At 34.1% G+C, this 23933-nt stretch overlaps 3 protein-coding genes across 4 annotated transcripts; 1 reads left to right on the forward strand and 2 right to left on the reverse strand.

Moving 5' to 3' along the window:
- Positions 1 to 1059: 1059 nt before the first annotated feature.
- LOC116029181 (berberine bridge enzyme-like 15) lies at positions 1060 to 2829 on the forward strand. Its single transcript, XM_031271088.1, has one exon. The coding sequence runs from the start codon at positions 1060 to 1062 to the stop codon at positions 2647 to 2649; it is 1590 nt and encodes a 529-aa protein (XP_031126948.1). The 3' UTR covers positions 2650 to 2829.
- Positions 2830 to 3610: 781 nt separating this feature from the next.
- LOC116028814 (tetrahydrocannabinolic acid synthase-like) lies at positions 3611 to 5526 on the reverse strand. 2 transcript variants are annotated; one of them, XM_031270642.1, is made up of 2 exons: positions 4828 to 5526; positions 3611 to 4743 (listed from the first exon to the last, which is right to left on the reverse strand). In XM_031270642.1, the coding sequence occupies exons 1-2, from the start codon at positions 5502 to 5504 to the stop codon at positions 3825 to 3827; spliced, it is 1596 nt and encodes a 531-aa protein (XP_031126502.1). In that variant the 5' UTR covers positions 5505 to 5526; the 3' UTR covers positions 3611 to 3824. The 2 variants fall into 2 exon arrangements, with proteins under 2 accessions (XP_031126502.1, XP_031126501.1); XM_031270641.1 differs by having other exon boundaries at positions 3611 to 4731; positions 4816 to 5526.
- A 6010-nt stretch (positions 5527 to 11536) lies between these two features.
- Positions 11537 to 13142, reverse strand: LOC116028815 (berberine bridge enzyme-like 15). Its single transcript, XM_031270643.1, has one exon. It carries the CDS (start codon positions 12988 to 12990, stop codon positions 11584 to 11586), a length of 1407 nt encoding a protein of 468 aa, XP_031126503.1. The 5' UTR covers positions 12991 to 13142; the 3' UTR covers positions 11537 to 11583.
- Positions 13143 to 23933: the final 10791 nt, after the last annotated feature.

Here is a 23933-nt window from a genome sequence, read left to right on the forward strand (position 1 = left end):
TAGTCATACTAGCAAAATTTTCCATTAATTTTTTTTCTATATAACTTAATAATGTTAATATAATCATTTAGCGTTGGATATCCAACACTTACCATTTATTAGTGGAAGAATATTTAAACTTGTACAAGCCTTGCACTATTAACAAAGTTGAACGAAATTAAATAAAACAATCTCTAAAATAAATTTATGCGAAATGTTAATATATAAGTAACTTAAATGAAAAAACAACTGAATTTAAAATTTCTTATACAAAATTTCAAGCTTATAGTATTGGACTATCACTTTTAAAACAAATAGAAAAAAGTGTCAAATAAACACTTAAATAAACTTTATTAAAAAAATAATTAGTCATATGAACTTCAAATAGTTACAATTAATCCCATCAACTTATAATTTTTAGGTATTTGGATCCAATAGCTTATTATCCACTAGTATTAAGGTTCCGAGGATCGAAATCGACGACTAGCGACTGTTAAATGGTAGGCGATCGTCTTCTTTAGTGACGAAGGCGACTGGAGACCGTTCAATGGTAGCTAATTGTTGAAACTTGAAACTCTAATTACTTGTGGATAATAGACTATTGAGTTCAAATACACGTAAAAAAAAATATGTTTAATTATAACGTAACTTTTTAAAATTCAACTACCTAATTGTTTTCGACAAAAATTTGTGTGAGATGGTCTCAAGTACAAATATTACAAATTATCACATTTTTATTTTGACTAGACTCGACTCGGGGATAAAGATCCGTGAGAGAATTTCACATTGGAGTTATTCATTATTTTTTTGTATAGAAGTTTAAGGGTCTATTTGACCTTTTTTCAAAATAAATTTATAAATAAAATTTAGTAGAGTTTAAGCAATTAAACACATACGTTTACTCAAGGTAAGTCTTTTTATTTTATTTTAATAAAAATGGCGTATATAGTCTAACATATAAAATCTTCATAGTCAACACCTCCCACCTAAAATATTACTCGGTATTAAACATGATTGATTCTCCAATGCCTATAAATTGTCCATCACTAAATCATTATATCAATCAACAAAGTAAAGAAAATGAAGATGAAAGCCCCAAAGTGTTCTTTCCTTCTAGCATTAATTTCCTTAATTTCTTTCCCAGCCACCATTAATGCAAGCCCTCAAGATTTTCTCTATTGTCTTTCCAGCAAGCTGAGAAATGCCACCTCTCAGGTTGTCTACACTCCGAACAACCCTTCATTCTTGCCCATCCTGAATTTCTCCGCCCAGAATTTCCGGTTCACGGCGCCCGGAACCCCCAAACCTGTAGTCATCATCACACCTTTACGTGAATCCCACGTCCAAGCCGCCGTGATTTGCTGCCGGAAGTATAACATTAAGCTGAGGACCCGAAGCGGCGGCCATGATTTCGAGGGCCTTTCGTATGTTTCCAGGCTCCCGTTTGCGGTTCTTGACTTGATCAGGTTCCGGTCGATCGAGGTTAACGTTGGGGAGAAATCGGCGTGGGTCCAAACCGGAGCCACGCTTGGGGAAGTGTACTATGCCGTTGCTAATAAGAGCGACACTTTGGGTTTTCCGGCCGGGTTTTGTCCCTCGGTGGGCACGGGTGGCCACATCAGCGGCGGTGGGTACGGGGCGATGGTGCGAAAATATGGGTTGGCGGCGGACCACGTGATTGACGCCCGAATCGTGGATGTTAACGGGCGAATCCTGGACCGGAAATCCATGGGGGAGGATCTCTTCTGGGCTATTAGGGGCGGCGGCGGTGCTAATTTCGGCGTCATATTGGCCTGGAAATTGGAACTTGTTTCCGTGCCCAAAATTGTCACGGTATTCACAATTCCCAAAACTCTGGAACAAAACTTAACGAATCTAATATATAAATGGCAGCTTTTCGCCAACAAGGCCGACAGGAATCTCCTAATCAGAATCTTGGTCGGAAACACGAACACGAATCAAACTGGGAGAACAGTACGGGGTTTGTTCAGTGCACTATACCTCGGAAGATCCGAAGCCTTGCTAGCCACGATGCAGAAAGGGTTTCCAGAATTAGGCCTGACGAAATCCGACTTAACGGAGATGAGTTGGATAAAATCAGTGCTCTATCACTACGATAACGGCCCCGTCGAGAGCCTACTCAACCGAACGTACCAGTTCAAACGGAGCTACAAGATCAAGTCCGACTACGCCAAACGCCCCTTTACCCAACAAGTTTTGGAAGGGATATGGAAACTGTTCAAAGAAGAAGACGACATTAATGCGCCGCAAATGCAGTTAACCCCGTACGGAGGGAGAATGGATGAGATTCCGCCGTCAGAAACGCCTTATCCACACAGGGCAGGGAACCTATTTTTCCTCGAATACAACGTTGGATGGGTCGAAGGCGGCCAAGTGGCGGCTCAGAAGCATCTGTCATGGATTCGGAAGCTTTACGCTTACTTGGCTCCCTATGTTTCCAACAATCCCAGAGAAGCGTACGTGAATTACAGGGATCTTGACCTGGGACAAAACAATTTGGTGGGGAAAACCAGCCTGGCTCAGGCAAGTGCTTGGGGGTACAAATATTTCTTGAATAACTTCTATCGGCTTGCGAGAGTGAAGGCTTTGGTAGATCCAAATAACTTCTTTAGGGATGAACAGAGCCTTCCAGTTTCATCTCCAGTTTGATAGCAGAAATTTATGTTGTTTGCAAACTCAGCTCTAATCTGAGGTTAATTTGTGTTTGGATTAATTCTACCGGTTGCACGCGCCATTCTGCATGCTTAGTATAAAGTATCTGTCAATCTTTTTCATTTGGTTTGATGGTGAATACTGATTTGAAATAGTAATCCAGTTGTCATCATAATACATAATAGTTTAACTAGTATTACAAATGAAATTAATTAGTATTACATGTGGATTTTATTGTCCAACATAGCATGTTTATCAGAATTTTCATCCAATATTATATGTTTAGAATTGAAGAAAATTCTAACCAACTTACGGTCCATTATTTATTTTTTAATGTATAAAATTTGTGACTTTTTACAAAACATCAACCAATATTTATGTTGTGTGTTGGTCAGAACTAGTAAGGAAACAAAACTAAAGTTTCAATCAAAGATATATTCTAAAGTGTTTAGTGAGCATAACAATGAAATATGACAATAATAAAATTAGCCTTTCATCTCTAGACCGAGGCGAATTGCTCCTAGGCGTCCACCTAGGTGACGTGGCCGGCTGCCTAGTGCCTAACTCGGCCGACAAGGCCGAATTTGACCGAGTTAACTCGCCCAACTCGGCAGAGTTAGCCGAGTTAACTCGAGCGAGTCGGCCTTATTAATTTTATTATTATATTTATATATATTTAAATTTATTTATTTATATAAGTAAGAGAAGTAAGAGAGATATATATAATATATATAATATAATATATGACATACACCTACACTGCTACACACATGAATTAATTTTTTGTTTTTATAGGTCGCCGCCTAGAACCGCTTAGACAGCTTAAAGGCGCTAGTCTACCGCCCGACTAGTGCCTAGCGCCTACTGCAACCATGGTCACAGCAGCACATGCAAAAGTGTGACTTAGCTTGTATATTTGTTTTATTATGGGAACAAGGAATTTTATTATTCACTCACATGGGAATAAAAAACTTTATTATTGATCAATTTAAATTACAAAGTACACAAACAAAGAAATGTATTTTGAAGAATACAAAGAGTATGTTCTAGTCCTATGACATGAATGATAAAAGAGAAATTTACAATAACAATAAAACGAAGAGAGGGAAACTAAATAATTTTATTGTAAGTAGAATGGAGAGTCATAAATGTTGTGTCGGCAATCAATTCGATCATAGTGGATATGAAAGTGGAATAATGCTCTGTTCACTCCTGAAAAAGTTATCTGGATCTACCAAAGCCTTCACTTTGGCAAGCCTATAGAAGTTATTCATGAAATATTTATAACCCCAAGAACTTGCCTGAGCCAAGCTGGTTGTCCCGACCAAATTGTTTTGCCCGAGGTCAAGATCCCTGTAATTGGAGTAGGATTCTCTGGGATTGTTGGAAACATAGGGAGTCAAGTAATCGTAAAGCTTCCGAATCCATGAGAGATGCTTCTGAGCCGCGACTTGGCCGACTTCGTCCCATCCAGTGGCGTATCCGAGGAAAAATAGGTTACCTGCCCTGTGTGGATAAGGTGTTTCCGAGGGCGAAATCTCATCCATTATCCCTCCGTAGGGAACAAGCTGCATATTCGGCCCGTTGATGTCTTCTTCTTTAAACAGTTCCAACATCCCTTGGAAAATTTGGGGGGTAAAGGGGCGTTTGGCATAGTCGGACTTGATCTTGAAGCTCCGTTGTTTGAGATTGAAGGAGCGGTTGAGTAGGCTGTCGACGGGGTAGTGATAGGTTACGGTGTTGATCCAACTCATCTCGGTTAAGTCAGATTTGGTGACGCCCAATTCTGGAAATCCTTTCTGCATCATGGCTAGCAAGGCTTCGGATCTTCCGAGGTATTGTGCATTGAACAAACCCTCTACTGTTCTCTCTCCATTCGTAGTGTTGGTGTTTTGTAGGACGACTCTGAGGTAGAGGTTTCTGTCGGCCTTGTTGGCGAAAAACTGCCATTTATACAATAGGTTGGTTAAGTTTTGTTCCAGGGTTTTGGAAATGTTGAATACGGTGACGGTTTCAGGCACGGGAACCAGTTCCAGTTTCCAGGCGAGTATGATGCCGAAGCTAGCGCCGCCGCCGCCCCTGATAGCCCAGATGATGCCGAAGCTAGCGCCGCCGCCGCCCCTGATAGCCCAGAAGAGATCCTCCCCCATGGATTTGCCGCCCCTGATAGCCCAGAAGAGATCCTCCCCCATGGATTTACGGTCCAGGATTCTCCCGTTAACATCCATGATTCGGGCGTCAATCACGTGGTCCGCCGCCAACCCATATTTTCGCAACAACATCCCGTACCCGCCGCCGCTGATGTGGCCACCCGTGCCCACCGTGGGACAAATACCCGCCGGAAAAGCTAAAGTGTCGCTCTTATTACCAATGGTATAATAGAGTTCACCTAGCGTGGCTCCGGTTTGGACCCACGCCGACTTCTCCCCAACGTTAACCTTGATCGACCGGAATTTGATCAAGTCCAGAATGGCAAAGGGGAGGGTGGAAACAAAGGAAAGGCCCTCGTAATCGTGGCCGCCGCTTCGGGTCCTGAGCTGGATGTTATACTTTCGGGAGCAAATGAGTGCAGCTCGGACGTGGGATTCCCGTAAAGGTGTGATGATGACTACAGGTTTGGGGGTTCCCGGGCCCGTGAACCGGGAATTCTGGGCAGAGAGATTCAGGATGGGCAAGAATGATGGGCTGTTGGGAGTGTATACTACCTGAGAGGTGGCATTATTATTTCTCAGCTTTCTGGAAAGACAGTGCACAAAATCTTGATGATGAGCATGAATGCTACTGCAGGCTGCTGGGAAACAAATTAAGGAAAAAATAAATGCTACAACCACAAAACACATTGGGCTTTTCATTTTCGTATCCTTAGCTGATATGATTGTTGATTCAATATGATGATTTATCCATCCGATGGAGAATTCTATTTATAGGCATTGGAGACGCGGAAATTTTTTAGGTGGGATCGGAGTTGTTGACTATGAAGATTTATATATATATATATGTTACACAATACACGTACGCCACTTTTATTGAATTAATTAAAAGAAAAAAAACAACAAAGACTTCCGTTTACAAATGAACCTATTGTGGTCGGTTAATCTTACTTGATCGATCTTTTGGTTTATAATTTTTTTGGCATAGTAAATATATATCACTGCACCACTCCAAACATCTCGATCATATGATCTTTCATCAAAACGGTAGATTAGACTATAGGAGTTCACAAGTTCACATACGGAATGGTTCACGTGCAAAGATTTTCCAGGTGAAAGATGAAATGAGATTTGAGTTGTTGATCTAATCTTGATCAAACAGCTCAAATAAAGGAAATTTTAAAAAATAAAAAAAGTGCTTCGTGGAACTGAATGCATTCTCCTCCTACCATTGTGGAACTAATGCACCTTAAAGGTTCAAAATCATGCCATTTAAGTTTCAAGTTGACGCACCTTAAGTGTTAAAATGAAGCACCTTAAGATTTGAAAATATGCACATCAAGTTTTCAACAGTACGCAAAATTACTATAATGTCACCATTTTTTAAAACAAATTTATCTTTATTCTGTGCTGTTGATTTTAGCAAGAGTAATCCGCATGTTTTACATGGGAGAGCTTTTGCATCTGATCCTATATATATATATATATATATATATATATATATATATATAGATAGAGAGAGAGAGAAATTTTTTATATTTAGAAGAAACTTTTAACTTAGACCAAAAAATGATAAATACGTAATTGAATAAAATTAGTAGATTTTCGGTCACCTGGAAAAAGAATCTAATATATCTTCAAGTAAGATTTACATCATGGAATGTGAATTCCATTAACATGAACTTTTCCAAGAAAAAAATTGTACCAGAATAATTTTCCAATCTTTTAAATTTCTAGAAAAATTCAAACTTTCTACCAAACCTCCTCTAAATGTTCACATTATTAAGTTATATAGAAAAATAATTAGTGGAAAATTTTTCTCCTATGACTTACCCACTAATACAAATAAATGGGCACAATTTCAAAGTCACGCAGTCATGGCCAAATGAAGCCACTCAAGACCGGCAGTAATTCAACCATTGAAAATTTATATTTTATTATTTCTTGGATTCTTCTACTCGGTTTAGTGGGTTTACAGTTTACGGGCAATTTCTGATATATCGACCAAAACACCAATAAGTCTAAATGCAATTAAATTCAATGTTGAATCATTCAAAATGTTGTTATATTATATATCTAATGTAATTACAATTTTATCTGCCTGCCTCTTTGTGCTTAGATTATTCGATAACATTTGCAACTTCAAAATTTTCAAATGATGTACTTTTGACCCTTTCAAATTATCTTAAATCTTAGTATGTACTTAATCCAAAACAAGACAATGTATATATGCATGCTTATTCATACTCTCAATTCAAATAATTTTCCTCAGAGCATGCTTTCTTTCCTATAGTAAGTTCATACTTGGAATCATATAATTCTTGATGACTTAGATGAATTCGATGATTTTTGGAGCAATTTGAATGCATGTAGAGTCAATGGGAGCTTAGAAGAAACTATGAAGATGAGAGAAATACCTCTTGAAGAACCAAAGAGTGGTGCTTTTAATGGTCTTGGTCATTTGGACAAACAAAGGCAAAATTGGAGCAAAAGAGCAAGAAGTTGAGATTCCCGCACAATTAGTCCACTGCTCGTTTTTTTTTTTTTTTTTTTTTTTTTTTTTTTTTATCATATCTGTGTAGGAATGTCCAAATCAAGTGATTTTTATATAATTGGAAAGCTAACTTGAAGGGCTACAACTTTGATGAAGACAACAAACGCTAATTCAAAGGATTTAGGGGTGAAAATTAGCCTAGAAGATGGACAATGTGCACAGAAATCCTTCCCGCAGGTGGCCGCAATTGTGGCCACGGGTCTGGCCACGCCCGTGGCCACTGGGCAGTATGCCCGTGGCCACTGGGCAGTATGCCCGTGTTTCTGTCCACGGGCTCGGCCACACCCGTGGCCAGCCTCCCTTGCTTGTATTTAACCAGCCATTTTAACTTGGTTCCGACTCATTTTAGAACCCTAGCTTCTCTCTTTCATTTTCTTTGATATTTTTAGGTTAGATTAAACTTATATTTAGGTTCCTAAACATTTTGAAATCTTGGATTTCAAGGATTTCATATCCATTTTCACTAGATAAGTTTTTCTTCTCTTTATTTCATTTCTTGCAATTTACTTTCTTATTTTATTGCTTTGATCTTTATCTTGTGTTTGTTATGGAATTCCTTGTTGATTATGAATCTTGTGTTATTTTTCATTATGCTTATGTGTGATTAGTTCTCCTTGGAGGGAGGTAGGGATGTAGGCTAGGTATTTGATGGATGATTTTGAATTGGTTAATGAAAGTTGAGACATGACTTTGATGTTGTTGATTGACATGATTATTTGAGTCCTGATTAGGGAGTGACAACCTAATCTTAGTTGAAGGAGTTGATCAACCATACTTCACCTTTGAAAAAAGGGGAGTGTGTGATGTTATGTACACCAAGTGTTTGATGAAATGCCTCTTAGACATTCTTGAGTCATGAGAATGTCTTTGAATGTTTTAGGAGTGTGGGATGACTTTGAGAGAGGCTTCCCTATTATTATATGACATCTATCATCTTTTGGTCCCCAATTTGGTTTCAATATCTTGACCTACCTTTAGTTCCTATCTACATCCACTTTATTATCAATTGTTTTCATTATAGTTTGTTGTTCGAGATTGTGTTTGTATCCAAATCAACCCTTCGATTTAGCTAGATTTTCATAAGGAACATTAGTATCTTATGCTTGGAACACTAAAGCTCTACTAATATCGCTAATCCTTGTGAGAACGATATCCGGTGTAAGGACACCCTCTTACACATCCACTCACCCAAAAGACTACTTCATCAATTGTTCTTCATTAAAATGACGACTTGAATATTGACGTTATCAACATATTTTTTCAAAACAGTATCTATTATTATTATTTAATGTTGTTTCAAACTAATTGTGTTGATGCATGGTCTAACAATATAATAATATAAAATAAAAAGAAGCTATCCAAACAATGCATATTGTATTCTCTCTTTTGTCAAGAGACCTTGACAGTTGACATTATATAGCTATTCCAAATTTCCATGCAAAATATAGAAAGTCAATTTATCAATAAAAATACGACGGCGTATTCTTTTACACCTCATTATATTTTCTTTAATGTTTATATAATAAAAACAAATATTATTATATGTTGAAAGGGCTAGCTCAACATCTTTGCCAGAATTAAACCAATTTATGTCAACGTTTTAATATTGAATTATTTGGTCTTCAATTATATTTTGTTTTCATATGATTAAGCACTATAAGGTTAATTACTTATTTATGTTGTAATTTAATTTTAGTGTACTGTGAAAATTATAATTAGAAAATTGCTCCATATATCTATTAAATTTTATTAAAGGTATAATTTATTTATCGAAAATTTTGACTTAGAAGGACAATAGACCGCTCCTGTTGACGGTATTAGCTAAAAGAGAATGTCATATACCAATCTTAGGTTAAAAAAGAGAGGGGTAATTTTGTCTCATGAGTATATTTTTTATTCCTAAAATTCATGGAAATAAAATCCAAGGGGGCATGAGATTCTAATTCCATGAAAATGAGGGAATTCCAATTTCCTACCACCAAAAGAAGGAATTTAGTTGGTTTCAGAATTAAGTGGGAATGAAATTTAAATTCCTTCCAACCAAACGCCTTGGGGGTACAAATATTTCTTGAATAACTTCTATCGGCTTGCGAGAGTGAAGGCTTTGGTAGATCCAAATAACTTCTTTAGGGATGAACAGAGCCTTCCAGTTTCATCTCCAGTTTGATAGCAGAAATTTATGTTGTTTGCAAACTCAGCTCTAATCTGAGGTTAATTTGTGTTTGGATTAATTCTACCGGTAGCACGCGCCATGCTGCATGCTTAGTATAAAGTATCTGTCAATCTTTTCGTCTGATTTGAAATAGGAATCTAGTTGTCCTCGCAATACATAATAGTTTAACTAGTATTACAAATGAAATTAATTAGTATTACATGTGGATTTTATTATCCAACATGGCGTGTTTATCAGAATTTTCATTCAATATTATATGTTAGAATTGAAGAAAATTCTAACCAACTTACGGTCCATTATTTATTTTTAATGTAAAAATTGCGATTTTTTACAAAATATCAACCAATATTATATTTATGTTGTATGTTGATCAGAACTAGTAAGGAAACAAAACTAAAAATTTTATCTAAGGGGTCACACTTGTGTGAGACCGTCTTACGGATCCTTACCCGTGAGACGGGTCGGAGCATCATGCAAATGTCATACTTATATGTGCAAATGTCATACTTATATGCTTGAATATAATACTAATTAGGAGTACAATTTTTGTTACTTATAAGAGAAAAAGTATTATATTTTCATAATAAGTAATGTTGACAAGTACCCCTCACTTATAAGGGAAAATATAATACTTTTGAGGCAAAATATGATACTTTTAATTCGAAATATAAAAGTATTGTATTTTCCCTTAAAAGTATTACATTTACCCTTATAAGTAACAAAATTTTTATTTCTGATTAGTATTATATTTGAACATATAAGTATGACATTTGTGCGTATAAGTATTACATTTTCATCTTGGTCCGATCCGATCCGACCCGTCTCACGGTGAGACGGTCTCACACAAGTTTTTGCCTTATCTAAGATATATTCTAAAGTGTATACTGCGCATAACACATGAAATATGACAGTGATATCTTATAGCACTTGTGTGACTCTTCTTAATCTTTCTTAGATATCTTCTAGATTACTCCCTGACTACGATGTGCGACAAAATCGGACAAATAGCCCGTTTTCTTCACCAAGATAATAATCAAAATAAAAATCAAGACTCCATGAGAACAGACCACAACGAATGATGGAATACCAGCGGCTAGGATTACAATATTTACGTTAGAATTACACTTTGTAAGTATCACAATTTCACCTACAAGTATTACAATATTTATCGCTAGCTAGTAAAAATCATTTTATCCTAAATAGTATCAAAATTTGAGAGTTAATTCCATTTTTGGTCCTAGATTTATAGGTGACAATCCACTTTAAGTCCATTTTTATTAGAACATCCACTTTTGGTCCTAATATTATTGTGACATAACTATTTTCCTTTATCAACAAAACAGTTAAAATATCGTTAAATACAAGGGCATTTCGCTCTTCAATTATGGATGTTTTCAAAAAAAAAAAAAACATAAAAAATACAGCGGTTCAACATACTTTGTATAAAAAAGATTAAAATGTCTTTGTATTTGACGATATTTCGAAGATTTTTTTTTATGAAGGACTAAAAATGATCATGCCGCAATAATACTAGTACCAAATGATGTTGTTCTAATAAAAAAGGACTAAAAGTGAATTGTCACCCATAAATCTAAGACCAAAAATGAAATTTACTCAAAATTTGATATATAAACACTACAATATCTATTATAATTAATAGTTGATTTATTTCAAACTGGATGGTACTAAAAGTTTTGTAATATATATTATAATTTATATCATGAGTAACAAGCAATTATCATAGACTTACCGATTGTGTGACTTGTATAATTTTTATTATGCGAATAAAGAACTTTATCATTGACTCACATACATGAGAATAAAAAACTTTATTATTGATCAACAATAATTTAAATTACAAAGTACAGAAACAAAGTAATGTATTTTGAAGAATACAAAGATCAGAGTATGTGTTTATTCCTATGACATGCATGGATGATAAAGGATAAATTTGCAATAACAACAATACAAAGAGAGGGAAACTGAATAATTTTATTGTAACTAGAATGCAGAAGAGTCATATATAAATGTTGTGTCGGCAATGATGAATTCGGTCAGAGTGGAGATGAAAGTGGAATAATGCTCTGTTCACTCCTGAAGAAGTTATCTGGATCTACCAAAGCCTTCACTTTGGCAAGCTTATAGAAGTTATTCATGAAATATTTATATCCCCAAGAACTTGCCTGAGCTAGGCTGGTTGTCCCCACCAAATTGTTTTGTCCCAGGTCAAAATCCCTGTAATTGGAGTAGGATTCTCTGGGATTGTTGGAAACATAGGGAGTCAAGTAATCGTAAAGTTTCCGCATCCATGAGAGATGCTTCTCAGCCGCCAGTTGGCCGACTTCGTCCCATCCATTGGTGTATCCGAGGAAAAATAGGTTACCTGCCCTGTGTGGATAAGGCGTTTCTGAGGGCGAAATCTCATCCATTATCCCTCCATAGGGAATAAGCTGCATTTGCGGCCCGTTGATGTCTTCTTCTTTAAACAGTTCTAACATCCCTTGGAAAGTTTGGGGGGTAAAGGGGCGTTTGGCGTAGTCGGACTTGATCTTGTAGCTCTGTTTGAGATTGAAGGAGCGGTTGAGTAGGCTGTCGACGGGGAAGTGATAGGTTACGGAGTTGATCCAACTCATCTCCGTTAAGTCGGATTTGGTGACGCCCAATTCTGGAAATCCTTTCTGCATCATGGCTAGCAAGGCTTCGGATCTTCCGAGGTATAGTGCACTGAACAAACCCTCTACTGTTATCCCCCCATTGGTAGTAGTAGTGTTGGTGTTTTGTAGGAGGACTCTGAGGTATAGGTTTCTGTCGGCCTTGTTGGCGAAAAACTGCCATTTATACAATAGGTTGGTTAAGTTTTGTTCGGGGATTTTGGAAATGTTGAATACCGTGACGGTTTCAGGCACGGGAACCAGTTCCAGTTTCCAGGCGAGTATGACGCCGAAGCTAGCGCCCCCGCCGCCCCTGATAGCCCAGAAGAGATCCTCCCCCATGGATTTCCGGTCCAGGATTCTCCCGTTAACATCCATGATTCGGGCGTCAATCACGTGGTCCGCCGCCAACCCATATTTTCGCAACAACATCCCGTACCCGCCGCCGCTGATGTGGCCACCCGTGCCCACCGTGGGACAAATACCCGCCGGAAAAGCTAAAGTGTCGCTCTTATTAGCAATGCTATAATAGAGTTCACCTAGCGTGGCTCCGGTTTGGACCCACGCCGTCTTCTCCCCAACGTTAACCTCGATCGACCGGAACTTGATCAAGTCGAGAATGGCAAAGGGGAGGCTGGAAACAAAGGAAAGGCCCTCATAATCGTGGCCGCCGCTTCGGGTCCTGAGCTGGATGTTATACTTTCGGGAGCAAATGAGTGCAGCTCGGACGTGGGATTCCCGTAAAGGTGTGATGATGACTACAGGTTTGGGGGTTCCGGGCCCCGTGAACCTGGAATTCTGGGCGGACATATTCAGGATGGGCAAGAATGATGGGCTGTTGGGAGTGTAGACTACCTGAGAGGTGGCATTATTTCTGATCTTGCTGGAAAGACAGTACACAAAATCTTGATGGGCATGAATGCTACTGCAGGCTGCTGGGAAACAAATTAAGGAGAAAACAATGGAAATAAATGCTACAACGACACAACACTTTGGGGTTTTCATTTTCCTATCCTGAGCTGATATGATTGTTGATTGAATATAATGATTTATCCATCCCATGGAGAATTATATTTATAGGCATTGGAGACGCGTAAATATTTTGACTATGAAGATTTTATAGGTTACACAATACACGTGCTCCACTTTTATTGAATTAATTAAACATGAAAAGTAAAAAAAATTAAAGAGACTTTTGTTTACAAGTGATCGAAAATGTAATCCACATTGTGCATGCACCTTTAATCTTACTTAATTTTGTGATTTATAATCTTTTGACATGATGACCACTTCAAACACCTAGGTCGTTAGATCTTTCATCTAAACGGTTGATAGGAGTTCACACATCCGAACCGGACTATATATATATGGAATGGTTCACGTGCAAAGAGTCATCTCGATGTATGGAGTTTATATCTTAATGTTATCTTATACTCTTCTGCGTGTATATATAATCTTAACCATATAAGTATCAATGTTCATGTGAGAACTTATGGACAAATCCAAACCATGATCAGCAAGATCTAATGGATGAGAAGAAGTAAAAAAAATGAGCTGGATTATTTTTATAAATATTATTAATTTTTAAAATATGCAAGGTTATTTTCATAAATATTACAAAAGTTTTGTTTATTTTCAACCATTAGATCTACTAGATCAATGATGTTGATTTGTCTACAATTCTCACCTAAGAAATAGCTCTCACCTGATTAAGGACATCATATTTTAATGTTTACCGGTGTGTATTAGTTAGCATGCAATGTACAAATTCTGTATTCCACCAACATTTGAACATATGACTTTTTTGGTTACGTGACTTCGTCCATAAATTTGGCTATAAGTTATAAGCATTAGAGAGGGTTTTTTTTTTTTTTTTTTTTTTTTTTTTTTTTTTGGGTGGGAGAAAATGAAAAGGAGAAATGAAGTGTTAATATATAATAATAGGAGGCGACTTTGAATCATGATTCTGTGAATACTGTAGAATAACTTTTGAGTTTTCTTGTTGAAGAAACATAACAATGACTTTTAGTACCCAAAAAAAACAACAAACATCATGATATCTTCTAGAACAAATACAAATTACTTCATAAATTCAAAGTTGATAATTATTTTTCAAACGTGTATAATGTTGTGGGATGTTTGGTTCATGGAATTGGTTAGGAATGGAATAGCATTCCTTGGAATGACCTATTCCATTGTTTGTTTTGTTCATTTTATCATGGGAATGACATTCCAAGGAATGAGCTGTTACCTTTGCAAAGGGAAAAGCCATTCCTTGGGGGCCTATGGTATTAGCTATTCCCATTCTCTTGGGAATAGCTTTTGCATGATAAATACCAAAAATACCCTTTGTACATTATTTAATATTTATATTTAATAAATATAATGTATTATATAAATGTATATATTTAATTAATTATAATCTTTACCTATCAATACATACATACATACATACATACATACATACATACATACATACATACATACATATATATATACATATATATATATATATATATATATATATATAAACACACACAAAATAATAATAATAATAATAATAATAATAATAATAATAATAATAATAATTATTATTATTATTATTATTATTATTATGCATACACACACACATGTGTATTTGTTTATATGAGTTGTCAATTATTATCATCATCATTATTATTATTATTATTATTATTATTAGGCAAAAACTTGTGTGAGACCGTCTCACCGTGAGACGGGTCGGGTCATGATGCAAATATAAAACTTATATGCACAAATGACATACTTATATGCTCAAATGTAATACTAATCATGAATAAATTTTTTTTTTTACTTATTAGGGTAAATGTAATACTTTTAAGGGAAAATATAATACTTTTACATTTCGATTTAAAAGTATTACATTTTTCCTCAAAAGTATTATATTTGACCTTATAAGTGAGAGGCACTTGTCAACATTACTTATTATGAAAAATGTATTACTTTTTATCTTATAAGTAACAAAAATTGTATTTTTGATTAGTGTTATATTTGAGCATATAAGTATGAGATTTGCACCTATAAGTATGACATTTGCATGGTGCTTTGACCCGACCCGACCCGTCTCACACAAGTGTGACCCTTATTATTATTATTATTATTATTATTATTATTATTATTATTATTATTATTATTATTATTGTATAAGGGTATTTATGTCTTTAAAACCTATTCCATTTCCATTCCTTTAACCAACCAAACACTGGAATACAATTCTTAAAGTCTATTCCTTCAACGAACCAAACAATATTATATAATTTATATTCTATTCCTTACCTATTCCATTCCTTGTGGAATAGCATTCATATTCCCTCCAAATTCATTCCGTGAACCAAACGTGCTGTTGGAGATTTATATAGTAATTGTATGTTTGAGCATTTCAAACGTGTTATTAAATAAATAATAATTTTCATAGAAAAAAAATTAAATAATATTTAAGAATTGTGAGGTTAAATATTATTTTATGTTTAGAGAAAATTTTATTAAGAGTTATTTTTTTTTTAAAATTATTAAGAGATTTAATATTTGAGAAAAGAAAGAGAAATATTGCATCTCGTGCATGAATATTAATAACAATATTACTATTGTAAAAAAAAAATCTACCCAGCTAAATCTTTCCAAAACAACTCGTGCACATGATTTGACCACTAGAGTATTGCTCAATACTACATCAAAAGGAATCCTAAGAATATTATTTGTATCAATTTAATTTTATTATGGGGATAAAAATATATGAGAAGGCTTGTTTTCATTGCAATCTAAAAATATACATTGATGAAATCTAACTTGTGACTCTAACTGACAAAGGATCACAAGTTTATAATAATGGGGTAAACTAGCCTAAGGTCCTGTTTGGTAAATAATTAGTCTATCAACCAATTTTGGCTTATTTGACCACTATTAGTTGTTTGGTTAATAAGCTTTTTGTAACTCCAAAATGCTAAAATTCAAAAGGCTACTGATAGGGAATATATCCTGGGATTACCGCTATACGTATTTTTGGCGTTTATACGGTATCGGGTACGGGTCTAGGGGGCCTATATAAGGGACCCTAGCCCTTCAAGTTAAGGACTTTTTTCCCTTTCTCTCCTTCTCTCTAAAGAGATCCTAAATGGCCTAGCTCTCTCTTCTCTCTAATGGACTCAAGATCAATAAATAAAAGAGATGATTTGGCCTAAATTCTTCCATTGATTTCATACTTTACATACAATATAATACATTGGATAATTAATCCATATTAGCTACTCAAAGCAGTCTTTTCAATTAGCTTTTTGAGAAAAGAAATTATAACAATCAGCTATCAGCTAACAGCTAATTTATCAAACAACTTTCTACAATCAGCTAATATTATCAACAAATCATACCTTCTAACCCAAACAGCCAACAGTCATTTACCAAACAGGGCCTAAATGTTCATAGCTGCCCCACTCAAATTAAGAAGGTCAATAAAAAGGTTTGACAATGAGTCAAATTATAAATTTTAGGATTAACAAATCAACTGTCTAACTAACTTGGCTAGGATAATTGTCCTCTTTTTTTTTTCTTTAATTTTTTTTTTTTGGGTTTCTTACCTACTCAATTTGAGAAACGAAGAAATAGAAAAATCTCTTGAATTAACTTTACTAAAGATTTTGACAAGAAAGTAGAATCTCCTAGATTAACATTATGAAAAGTTAAAATGGCAAAGAAATGAACAGAAAGTTAAAGTTCTAAAGTTATAACGATAAGTTGGAACTTGGAACCTAAAAAGGTGATCAGAAAGTTTAACTACCTTCTAAAGTTATGTAATGAATCATATTGCAAAATAAATTACGGAAAACTTTAACTATGTATGTAACCCCTCGTATTTTCCGATAAGTTTGAGGTTCGGAAAATAGGTCTTTAAGTTATGACATTTAAGAGAAGACGGTTTGATGCTCGAAATAATTTTTTTAAGGATTAGTTATCGATAGGCTGCGAACTACGCACCGGTCACGAACCGAGAAAATTTTAAGGATATAGATTCAGTTCGAATTTTCTAGAATTGGGATTATTAAATATCATACGATTAAGCCTGAACTTCTAGTTAGTTCAAGAAAATTTTAAATGGACTGTAAGGGATGAATTGTTACGGACTCTGTACCTATAATTCGCGAGAGACCGAAAAATTCCCAAATTTGGTGATTTGCGACGGGATTATTTTTAGGATAATTTTGGTATTAGAATTTTCCCAAATTAAGTTATAATCCTCCGAACATTCATCTGATTTAAGCATAAACTGGCCAATTAAGTTGTGATCTTCCTAGAGACTCCATAGGGTGATGACAAGTGGCAACCAAATCTTAGCCTAAGATTGGATCATTAAATGCTATGTCATAAGAGGTATGGTGCAATTGCACTTGTTGCTTGTAGATCAAGAACAAAATCACACCAAGATCATCTCTCTCCCTCTCTCATTTCGGCTACACCCTTAGGAAGAAGAAAAAAAAAAATAGATTTAGTCCTCCTTTGTGATCTAAGAGCTCCCAAGCTTTTCCAACCCAAGTGTACAAGTGTAGGTAAGATCTTGAACCTTGTTGGATTAAATCATCTCTAGAATTCATGTGTTGATGTTTAGTGCATGAAAATATTGTTATTGTGATAATATTCTTAAGGTCTTTGAATTCAAGAAAGGAGCTAGCAACTACTTTGGTTTAAAAGTTTCTATTGAGGTAAGGAATTCCCTTAAGTTGGAATTAGTCACTTGAATTTGGATAATTGATTTTTGGTTGAAATATGGTGTTTTTGGAGCTTTGGGGATATTTTTTGTATACATGTTCATAGCTTGGGTATGCTTGTATATGTTGTATTTATGTCCATATGGGCTTATACTTGTGAAAATATTGAAGTAAAATCAAGCTAGTCTCTGGCAGTGACTTCCGTGAATTTCTGGGAAAAGTTGGTAAGGTATTTTGACTCCATTTTTTGTAGATATGTAGTTCAACAAGTGTAGAACCTACATATAAAATTTCATAATGATCGGAGTAGTATAAGTATAGTTTTCGGAATTTTTCCCAAAACTGGACGGAGAGAAAAATATTTCGGACCAAGGGCAAAAAGGGAATTTTCTGTGTTTATTCGTGGATCAAAGTGACCAAAACTTTTGACGGACATCAAGTCCTATAAGTTGGGGTTCTACCATAAAAATTTCAAGTGAAAAAGAGTTCGGGAACTATTTTTACCGGCTCAATCTTTCGGACTGCGCCAAGCTGAAATTTTCTGAATTATGCTTAGTATGATTATGGATGTGTTAGTGATAATTGTGAGGTAGTTAGTGAGTTAATGGTGATCAGGTGATGCTAAGGACATGGATTAATGATAGAGATTAAATGATAATCTCATGATTTTTGGGTTATGGTTAGGCAATGACCTTACCTATTAGAATTTATATATATTTGGATGTACGATATCCTCAAGTTATGATCTAATGGTGTTGATCATAGTGGAAGTTGTTGAGGACGATAGTTAAGGATGTTGGTTGATTTTAAGTGTGAGATGGACATATGAAGTGTATCCAAAAATGTTTATGAAAACTTACGTTGAAAAACGTATGCTATTTTGATATAAAGGTTGTCAAAACCTTATTGTTTGAGAAAATGATGTTTGAAAATCCTTCAGGGGCTAAAGAGGTAGCCGATATCAAATATTGGACTCATTTGTGAAATATGTCCAAAAGAAATGATTTAAGAAAGAAAAACTGAAGGAAGGAAAATGTTTTCAAACCCTTAGTTTCTGGAATAAGGTGGGGACCTATGGGAAGGCTTAAATGCCACGGCCCGGGGTTGGAATAAGGGTGGACCTACGGGAGGGCTGGAGTGCCATGGCCCTAGGTTGGGATAAGGAGACCTACGGGAAGGCTGGAAATGCCATGGCCCGAGGTTTGTATGATCAATTCATACTACAGAGCGAAGTCTATTCGCTGAGAAGAGATGGAGTTATGAAAAAAAGAAAGCCTCGTGCTTACTCAAGGGAAACTAAGTGAATTTTTGACTATGAAAATTATTGTTACTCTGGGCTGCGGTTCAGATTATTATGAGCATTAGAGCTGCGGTTCTATTTGCAAATGATGAAATTCTTGGAAATGAAAGTTTTGCAAACTTGTCTGAAAGGACATGAAAATGATTTTTTTTAAAACTTCTAAACTAAAAATGTTTTCAAACCTTTGTCTACTTTTAAGTGACAAATGGATTTTCTTACTTAGCCGTCGTGCTAACTACACTTCATTGTGTCCTTTATTAGATGCAGATTAGTGTGGACTCTAGTAGCCCGATGAGCTCTAAACAAGATGGGAGTGGATGTCGATGTTGTAAGTTTAGCCTTAACGTTTGGGTATAGGAGAGATACCTGAGCGTGGCGGTAACACCGAGTTTTCTGCTGGTTAGACGCTTCCGCAATGTATTGTAATATTAGGATTTTGTAATAAATCCCAGATGTGAAAATTGGGGTGTTACAATGTACATAGATGTAAATTTGTTTGATAAACAATGTGTAATGATGTAAGAGACAAAGTATCTTACCTCTCGTAAGTGAGATTTACTTTACTTGATATCATGGAATGTGATTTTCATTAATCTGAACTTTTCTAAGTCAAAGAATGCACCAAATATCAGAATACTTTTCCTATCTTTTAAATTACTAAGAAAGTTTAAACTTTTCTGCATACCAAACGTCCTCTAGGTAATTCACATTATTAAGTTATAGAAAAGAATTAATGGAAAATTTTTCTCCTATGACTTATCCAATAATACAAATAAATGGACACATTTTAAAAGTCACGCATATAGTAGCCATGGCCAAATGAATCCACTCAAGACCGGCAGTAATTCAACTACAAAAATTTATATTTTATTATTTCTTGGTTTCTTCCATGTTGAATCATTCAAAATGTTATTATATTAATATAGATTTTTATTCTGGTGAGAACAATTCTTTAGGTGTGGATGTGAGGATAAATCTAAACCATTGATCTATAAGATTTGATGGATGAGAAATCAAGTAAAAAATGAGCGGGGTCATTTTCATAAATATTACAAAATTTTGTTTATTTCAATCGTTAGATCTATTAGATCAATGGTTTGCCTTCCCTTTATACGGGAGGTGGTGGGTTCGAGCCTTAGTGAAGGCAATACTGACTCTTGTGCTTCAATAGGTTGAGAAAGTAGTTATGAACATATACTGCATTGTAATAGAGTTAGTAGTATTTAAAATAAAAGATCAATGGTTTGGATTTGTCCTTACGTTCTCACCTGGGACATGGTTCTCACCCGATTAAGGATTATTCTGGTGAGAACAATTCTTTAGGTGTGGATGTGAGGACAAATCTAAACCATTGATCTGCAAGATCTGATGGATGAGAAATCAAGTAAAAAATGAGCGGGGTCATTTTCATAAATATTATAAACTTTTAAAATGAGTGGGGTCATTTTCATAAATATTACACAATTTTGTTTATTTCAACCGTTAGATCTACTAGATCAATGGGTTGGAGGACATGGTTCTCACCTGATTAAGGAACTTAATATTATATATCTAATGTAATTACAATTTTATCTGCCTTCTTCTTGCTTATATTATTCGATATCATTTGCAACTTCGAATTTTTTAAATTATGTAATTTTGACCCTTTCAAATTATCTTAAATCTTAGTATGTACTTAATCCAAAACAAGACAATGTATGCATGCTTTTTCATACTCTCAATTCAAATAATTTTCCTCAGCGCATGCTTTCTTTCCTATAGTAAGTTCATACTTGGAATCATATCATTTCACATAATACTTCACATTTTCTTCGAAATTTTTTCCAAAGAGAAAAAAATTTCCATGTTGGTAAATTATGTATATTGAGAATTTAAATATATAATGATCTGCTTTGATAAACTTTATGGTCGTGAACTCTAATTACGATTGTGATTTGTGGTTATATCATCAACTAATTACATGATGATTAAACATTTAGGTTACAATGTGTGTTTCACACATTTGAACAGTGTTTGTGAACTTTTCCATAAATCAAAGTTTTAAAATACTTTATATAGAATTTTGTGTGTATAGAAAATAAAATTTTTTAAATGTGAAAACAAATTATTTTAATTACATAATCCTAAACCGATTCAATAAGTTAAAGAAAGATTATGTGAGTTAACAATCCTGACGTTGAGGATAAAGATTTATTGAAATTAATATTTTAAGTGAAATATTAATTTATCAATAGAAAAAGTAATTAAATGCTAAATTATTCAGTCACATATTGCATGCAAATTTACCTAAAAAAGAAAACAAACAAACAAAGAGGGAAAGAAAGAAAAATAAAAACAACACATCCTCTTTGTTGGTCAAATATCTTATCATCAAAGGAAATGTTTCTCATATCTAAAAATATCAAACAAATTTTTTTTGTCATGATGTGACTATTTTTTTAGACTATTTCTTTTTTGGTTATTTGAAATGTCAATTAATGACAAATTGTCACTTGCAACAAAAATGAATGACTTTTATAAGAATATCATATTTTATTTTTCGATAAAATAACGACTTGAATATTGACGTGATCTACATATTTTCTCAAAAGTCTCTATTATCATATAATGTTGTTTCATAGTAATTGCCTTGATAGTCTAAAAATATAACAGTATCAAATCAAAAGAAGCTACCCAAACAATGCATATTCTTTCTCTTGTCTCTTGATAATATATAGCTATTCCAAATTTCCAAGACAATTTATCAATAAAAATAACGAGTCTTTTACACCTCTTCATATATATATTTTCTTTAATGTTTATATAATAAATACAAAAATATTATGAAGACATTGTTTTAGCTTCGGTAAATAATTAAAGATCAAATAATCATTGCTCCCAATAAAATTTCAGGTACATGTTCTTTGAATGAAATATTGATTTTTTTTTTCCTGTTTTAGTTCTTTTTTAAAATATAGATTATTTTGGAGTAATTGATTATTATGAAAAAAGTGAATTGAAATTGATGAAGTGCAGACCAAGAAAAAACTAAAGGGAGCTGGCACATTGTAGATTTGTAGCTGGCATATCTATTAAATTTTAATAATGGTATAATTTATTTATCTAAAATTTGAATAAAAAATAAATTGCTCATTTGAGTGTCAAACCTATAATATTAGGATTACCAAATCAATAGGCTAAACAACTTGTCTGGGTTAACCCCTCATATTAATAACAATATTACTATTGTAAACAAATATACTTAGCTAAATCTTTCCAAAACAACTCGTACACATGTTTTGACCACTACGAGTATTGCTCAATACTACATCGAAGGAAATCCTAAGGATATTATTTGTATCAATTTATTTTTTGGGGCATAAAGATATGGGAAAATTTTTTCTTAGTTTTTTTTTTTCACATAAAAAATTCACAATCACTATCTAAAAATGTACATGAATCAAATAAAATCTGTCTTGTGACTTTATTTGACATAAGACAATCACAAGTTTACAATAAGGTAACCAGCCTAAGTTTTCAATGATTGTCCGACTCAAATCAAGAAGGTCAATAAACAAATTTCACAATGATCTAAATTCGAAACCTTATGATTATCATATTAAGACCAACTTGATTAAGATTGAACATTTTTTCTTGGTTCCTTACCTACACAATGTGAGAGGCTAGGCATGTGAGTTGCGTTGATGTACATTATGCATGTACGCTTCAGACTGCAGTTAATTAATCACTTTTGGTTAATGACAGAAATAATGAAATAAATATACCTAATGCGTATGTAGTCTAATCATGTCTGCAGCAAATTAAACTATTATACATAAAGTGCGAGACGAATATAATTAGCTTTGATGTTTGGAGTTTATGTCTTAATATTATATACGTATTAAATCAAATGAGATGAGAATAAGTCATTATGAGAGAAATAAGAACTAATATCAGCTTTACATTTGAAAAAATCAGACCGATCAAATTAAATTTAAAAAAAAAATGTGGCGATATTACTATGCAAATTTGAAAACTAAAATATTCAATTCTCAAACTTTCCTTGATTTGTACATTTAGTATATTAAAAAGATTGCACTTGCAAAAATGCGAAAGTACATTGCACTTAGGATTTCGATTTTAGAGTTTGTAACTGAGTTTTTGGTTTTATTTGGTTTAGTGGTTCATGCACTTTTTACTACTTAAGGTTTAACATTTACTGTTTAGATTTAAAATTTAGTTTTTTCGTTGATTTTATAAAATTATTGCATATTTAAGTACGTGCTCAAAATCACATACAAGTGCACCTATTTTCACTTACAAGTGTAAGTAATTTACTTTTTAACATTCATACACATATGTGCAACTAATTATAATGTTAGATGCAATTAGTTATAACGTTAGGTACACTTAGTATTGATGCATGTTTAGTGTACATTTTACTTGCACTTGTAATACAATTTACTTGCACTTAAATTCACTATATGGAACTGCTACTTGCACTTGTAATATATTTTACTTGCACTTAAATGTTCAATTATTTATGAAAATGCCATCTATCATGTTTTTTTTTTAAATAAGTGTTTCTAATCCGTTAGATCTGGACACGTGGACGGATGACATGTGTTCTAACTTCTCTCATAGGCGAGTAATTCGCACCTAAACACAGTCCTATATATATATATATATATATATATATATATATATATATATATATATATATATATATATATATATAT

This window comes from Ipomoea triloba, chromosome 9, assembly GCF_003576645.1.
Source record: "Ipomoea triloba cultivar NCNSP0323 chromosome 9, ASM357664v1".
In the NCBI taxonomy this organism is placed as follows: domain Eukaryota; kingdom Viridiplantae; phylum Streptophyta; class Magnoliopsida; order Solanales; family Convolvulaceae; genus Ipomoea; species Ipomoea triloba.